The 6,142-nt window shown below is 47.6% G+C and overlaps 3 protein-coding genes across 3 annotated transcripts; all 3 read left to right on the top strand.

Moving 5' to 3' along the window:
- Positions 1 to 380: 380 nt before the first annotated feature.
- Pmar_PMAR002140 (conserved hypothetical protein) lies at positions 381 to 1,214 on the top strand (the record flags this gene model as incomplete). The annotated part of the gene is made up of 5 exons (XM_002781850.1): positions 381 to 485; positions 552 to 611; positions 669 to 784; positions 873 to 951; positions 1,059 to 1,214. 5 exons carry the CDS (start codon positions 381 to 383, stop codon positions 1,212 to 1,214), a joined length of 516 nt encoding a protein of 171 aa, XP_002781896.1.
- A 2,006-nt stretch (positions 1,215 to 3,220) lies between these two features.
- Pmar_PMAR002139 (Protein LRP16, putative) lies at positions 3,221 to 4,465 on the top strand (the record flags this gene model as incomplete). The annotated part of the gene is made up of 5 exons (XM_002781849.1): positions 3,221 to 3,299; positions 3,363 to 3,522; positions 3,577 to 3,682; positions 4,222 to 4,297; positions 4,347 to 4,465. 5 exons carry the CDS (start codon positions 3,221 to 3,223, stop codon positions 4,463 to 4,465), a joined length of 540 nt encoding a protein of 179 aa, XP_002781895.1.
- A 512-nt stretch (positions 4,466 to 4,977) lies between these two features.
- Pmar_PMAR002138 (10 transmembrane domain, possible aa transporter, putative) lies at positions 4,978 to 5,871 on the top strand (the record flags this gene model as incomplete). Its single annotated transcript, XM_002781848.1, has 1 exon — positions 4,978 to 5,871. A coding segment is annotated over one exon (894 nt), but the record flags the coding sequence as incomplete, so codon positions are not given.
- Positions 5,872 to 6,142: the final 271 nt, after the last annotated feature.

Raw genomic sequence — 6,142 nt, 5'->3', positions numbered from 1 at the left:
GTTGAAGGGTTGGACGTGGTAAACATAATGGGTCGGTGTGAGGGGAAGTCGGCTGTGTGACACAGTTTGTGTATTGCACAAGACGGACCGTTGTTGAGTACAAGCAAGCAGTGTAGAGGATCACCGGATGAAAATTTATCGTTAGTCCGATAAATCAAGACTCCTAACTCGCGAGAACTGGTCATGTGTGATACAAATTGTCCAACTCACTCGTGAATAGTATTACACTCACTGGTAACTACTGAGACACTCATAGCACCATCTCCATGCACTGATGGAGTGTTGATTATAATACGGACTCGAGTCTTGAGTGGGCAGCAGTACTGTGTCAGTGTCGGAGGTATTCAAATTAGTAGACTCCCCTCTCCTTGCCATCCTTTATGAGCAGTCCGCAGTCTACACCCCTGCTGAGCTCTTCGTTCGCCCTCCGCTCTGGTCCATCGCCTTTCCAGCCAGAAACTGCAGCTTTGGCTGCGGCTGAGCGGGTAAGTCCTCATGGAAGAAATCTTCGTCACGCATGCCTGCGACCGGTAGCATCGTAACATTGGTAGGTCCTCAGTGCTGTCGCACGGGGTGATATCGAGACAGTCGAGGAGGAAGTTGGCAAAGAGGTGAGAATCTTCTGAGTAGATCTCCTATCCGGAAGCCTATCATATCCGTGATACCAGTCGGCTTTGGGAGGCGTCCGTGGCGTGTACAATTCTCGAGGGCAAGCATGTATGCATATAGCAGCAGCCTATGGCAAAACGAAGATGATTGAATGGTTGGCTGACTCAGGATGCAAGTAAGTCATTCGTCCGATTGCTAGTAGATGTTTCCATTGGAAGCCTTCTAAGTCGTGGACTCACGGTATAGTTGTCTCCTGGTTTCAGCCCATCGGAGTCTTTGGCTCACGTGGGAATGACACCCCTACATCTCGCCGTTCTGAATGGAAGAGCTGACGCTGTCAGAGTGAGTACTCAGAATTTCCGAATTGGACCATCTAGATTCGGTCTGATGGTTTGTGATTATGGTCATCACGCGGTATCCGTTCTGCTTTTATATCGGTGTTCTCGCAGGAGCTTATCAAGGCTGGTGCAAATATCAACTCCAGGGACAGTCATGGGATGACCCCTCTGACTTGTGCAACTCTACCGACCGAGTCTCATGTCAAAGAAATTGAGATAGCTCGTGCAGCGTGCAAGAAAATATTGTTGGCGAATGGTGCTAGGTGAATTCGATCGATTTCATGGCTTTGAACTTTTGTTTGAGTTCGATAGTCATAGTACACACCAGAGGGGAAGCAGCCTCTAGATCTTGTGAGAATGGCATTTTTGCATATTACCACCATGAATGGAAGGCCTGATGCTGTCAGAATGAGATCTTGGGTTTCCGCTATGAGTTTCACTCTGCCAGTTTTACACTGCGAGGATCAGGAGATTGAAGGTCTTCTTCGTTGTCTGCTGCGTCAAGATCACCTCCATTTGTGTGAAAGCCTTTACTTATCGAAACTCTACCGATCGAGTGTAGTGTGATGAAATTGATATAGCTAGTGCCGTGTGCGAGGAGATAGAGCTGGCGGAGAGTACTAGGTGATTCCGTCGATTCCGACGTAACTGACTCATTTCACGGGCTTAGGAGCCATCAAATCCCACCGGCTTCTCATGGGGAAGAACAGTATCTACGAGGTTGTCTTGCTCTAGATCTATGGAGAAGGCCTGCAATCGGAGGATCCCCAGATCGAAGGCCGGCTTACTCCCGGGTACCTCATCGACGAGTTACTTCGATAGGAAAGCCAACTTCAACCCTCAGAGTGAAAGCCTCAATCACTTGTAACCGGCGGGTTCCACCAACAACAGTTGTAGTTCTGATGTGTAATCTCCTTTATTATGATACATATATTATGTTACACTTCCCGCTTTCTAGAACTGAACGCAACTAATAACCGCAAGTGCATAGGTATGACAATGTTCAACAACTCGCTATCAAACGGAATTCCCGTGTTGATAGTCTTCACGAGTGAATCATGTTGCATGGAAGCATCAACAGACGCCAATACGAATAACAACTCGATAGCATGCTACTGCTCAACGGACCAGTAGGGACGCTTCTTACGCAACCTAGCAGCTAATTTTCGTAGCCTAGCAGCCAGCTTCAATCCCCAGTCAGCCTTCGCCGAACGCGCTCTATTCTCGTCCTCGTCATCGATTCTGTCGGCAAGCACCTCACTGGTCTCTACCGGACGCTTTAGGAGATTGAGAGCACCTCCAAATTTCGGAGTCGGAATGAATGAAGGGATATCGGGCGTTGATGGGATGGAAGGAATAGTAACCTTGGGGAGGGTGACTGGTGGTAATGTTGGAATAGGGGGAAGATCGACCTTCGGAATAGTGATGACTGATGGCACCGTAATTGGAGCAGTGGGGATCAATGTAGGATCCGGTGTTGTAATAGGAGCATCAGTTATGTTTGCGGCGGTAATAGGAGACGTAGTGGTCGTAGTGCTGGCGGTCGTGCTACGAGTTGTAGTAACCGTAGTAGTCGTTGACCTGGTAGTTGTAGGTGTACTAGTCGTTGTGGGGGCCCTCGTAGTTGTAGAGGTAGGTCTAGTCGTGGTAGTACTGCTCGGGCGGAGTGTCGTAGTTGTGACACGTGTCGGACGGGAAGTAGTACTACTTTTGGATCCGCATCCCTGAAGAGCGATAGCGCAGAGGAAGCAAGCGAGGGCAGTCGTGTAATGCATTGAGGATCTTGGAAAGATAAGAGGCCTAAAACAAGTATCCTATGTTTGTCGCCTGCAGCTGTGGTTAAAGTAGGTTTGCGATCATTGAAAGCTTCGATTTTAGGGCGAGCGATACTAATTTTGGGTGAACGCGAGATCTTTCAGGGCGAACGCGAGAAACTCTGATAATTCTCGCTGAGAAGCACCTTCTGGGTTCTCTCGAAAGAGCAAGGATGCTCTTTCATCGGGCTAACGGGAAATGATTCGGAATCCTCGTCGCAAATGACAGTGTAATTTACTTGGTCTTCGATAGACAAGTGCGAGATGTTCTTTCGGATGCTTCTCCCGGAGGAGAGTCTCCCAATTTGGTGACGATTATCCTACCGCAGTATGAGAGTGTGCAACTTTCATAACGATATAAGCCTCTCAAGGGTAAGGCGTTTGATTTTGCTTCTCATAATAAGGATGTGATAACTTGTCGAAGGTCTTGTAATCGTAGTATTTCATTTCAAAACAGTTATGTCCGTCAAAAGCCGCGTCTCGATCATTGTTGCCGATATAACAAAACTGGAAGGAGTCGAGGCAATTGTCAATGCAGGTAGTGCGATGCATATATTCGTGGGGGTTTTCTGGTGAGCCAACTCTCACAACTTATCTGTAGCTAACTCGTCCCTTCTTGGTGGTGGCGGTGTTGATGGCGCAATCCATCGAGCGGCTGGTCCTGAGCTCAAGCGTTATTGTGAACACGAATTTGAAGGCCCTAAGAGATGCCCCACGGGAGAGAGTAGGATAACTCCAGCATTCAATCTGAAGCATTGCCAGCAGTAGTAAATGTGGTGTCTCATATTGACTCCTCGAATGCGCATGCTGATCAGTGTCATCCATACTGTTGGACCAGTTTGGCATGGCGGGAACAGGAGGGAGCCAGAGTTATTGAGGAACTGCTACCGAACGTCACTCCAGCTGGCTACAGAAAACGATGTACGTGGGTGGTGGTGCCTAGGGGATCGTACGGTTGGTGAGAATTATTCTATGCCCTACAGAGAAATAATTTACTATCATTTGGGTTGATTTTGTCGGGCAGGCAATTTCGACCCACGACTTTCTCGTAGGGAGTGGTTGTACTAAGGAATATTATCTTGGGGTTGTGGCATAGCCGCCCCTCTCATAGAGATTGATTGTACTAAGGCATTTCTTTTAGGGGTGTTGGCATAGCCGCCCCTCTCATAGAAATTCACCGTACTAAGGCATTTCTTTTAGGGGTGTTGGCATAGCCGCCCCTCTCATAGAAATTCACCGTACTAAGGCATATCTTTTAGGGGTGGTGGCATAGCCGCCCCTCTCATAAAGATTGATTATACTATGACAATTAAGATGTGTACAACTCTAAAATATGCGTGCTGCAGTTTCTATATTCACCGCTATCCGTGTCTGATCATTTAATGATAGAAAATTAAGTGAAGACCACAGTGGTCTATGGGCGCCAGCAATTGTGCTTATGATGATCGTTTTGACTTCAGATTGACTCGATTGCTTTCCCTGGTATATCAACTGGCATATACGGCTACCCTCTTGATGCAGCATCGCATGAAGCTGGTATTAACAAGGCTGAGCTTATCTCTTTATTTTAAATGTTCTGGCTCAGTTGGCACAGTCTTGGAATACCTCAAATCTCATAGTAAACCCTCCAAGGTCGTATTCTGCGCCTTCGCCGAGGAGAATGCCGATAGCCTCAAAAGAGCCCTCGACGCGAGTACTGATTGAGAGATTGCATTGGATTTTTCTGGACACATTGCGCATTTGTGTTAACAGTAGGCCAATACTAGTAGACTCCTGACGTGATCGGTTCGAGGTGCGGTATAAAAGGCTACCCGTCATTTGCAGTAGTTCGTCCATGACCTGGAGCTGCTGGGAATTGTCTGTATGTTTGTGACTATGTGTTAATTGAGTCGTCGAGTGTCTGGTGCGTCGAATTCTCAACTATTCACTGAGTACCATCTACTGTCTGCTCGAGTCTGTTTGAATGCTTTTTTCCAGCTACCACTCAGTAGTCATATATTATGTTCATTTTCGAAACTAGGATGGAAAGTCTCTTATCAGAGAATTCCTCTTTCAGGAAAAACAGCATCACAGCTTCTCTGTAGGTGGAAACCATTTTGATATTTTCTGTTCACGTCTCGATTTCTTGAATCAGCCAGCATAGGACGTTCGAGAATCCGTCCTCTCCATGCACATACGTGGCACGTGTAATCGCAGGTTAGTTTCAAATCCTTAAAATGGACGTACGTGGAACAGACGACAACTGTGAGAAGATCATCGATGATGTTTCGAGCAGCTCTGCCACCCCCGTGGACCGCCCTTCATCTGAGATGGAACGCCACGGGACCATACTCTCAGGCTGGTCAGTCATGGCAAACAGCATGATCGGCACTGGCGTTCTCGGGCTCGCCTCGGCCTTTGCCAAAACCGGTTGGCTCCTTGGCTTCGTTCTTATGTCCGGAGCCGGCTTTCTCGCGCTATTCAGTCTACACCTTATGGTCCTCCTTTCGATGAAGTTCGTAGATCGTGACGTTACCTACTATACGGTGGCCGCAGCCTATGCCCCTTGGTCCAGGTGGATTGTTGATGTCACTATCGTTGTCAAGTGTTTCGGTGTTGCAGTCTCTTATTTGCAAGTAGCGGGTGATGTCTTGTCCACCCTGTTCATCCACTGGAGCTCTACTACGATGAGCCCTTTTCTTCTTAGAGCCTTTGTTATTGGTGCGTCGGGGCTTCTCATGGCACCAATATGCACGGCAAAGGAGGTTAAGAACACATTAATCACGAATGTATTGGCTGTTGTTACCATCGGATATTGTGTCGTATTAGGCATTGCCTATGCAGATGTCCATGCCGGAGACGATAGTATAGGCATCCCGCAGGAGTCCTCCATTACCTCAGTACTGGCCAAATTGCCGATTTTCATATTCGCTTTCACTTGTCACCAGAATATGTTTATCACGAGGAACCACCTAAAGCATCGAACCCAGAGGCGTCTAGACATCATCATCGTTGCCGCGGAGTCAACGGCCGCGCTACTATATATCCCGGCTGTCATATTTCCCTATCTCACTTACGGTTCCGCCGCACAGGCGAACTTTATGCTTAATATTGACCTTGGCCATGTACCGGTGCAGATTGGTTACATCGCCCTAGCTATCGGGGTTTTATGTTCTTATGTCCTCCAAGTCGTCCCTACTATTCGATCCCTGATTGTCTTAGTAACGCGTGATAGGGAAGTTCAAAGCCCAGTCAAGAGTCGTCTGTTGTTCTACTCGGTGGCCATACTATGTCAAGTGGCTCCTATTATAACCGCTATAGCGGTGAGATCATTGGGTATCACATTCTCGTTCGTGGGCATTATTGGTTCAAACACGATATCATACATCATGCCATCCTTCT

Source organism: Perkinsus marinus, assembly GCF_000006405.1.
Source record: "Perkinsus marinus ATCC 50983 genomic scaffold scf_1104296941224, whole genome shotgun sequence".
NCBI lineage: Eukaryota > Perkinsozoa > Perkinsida > Perkinsidae > Perkinsus > Perkinsus marinus.
Note: the sequence above shows the minus strand (reverse complement) of the source record. Positions and strands in the feature narration are given on the sequence as shown.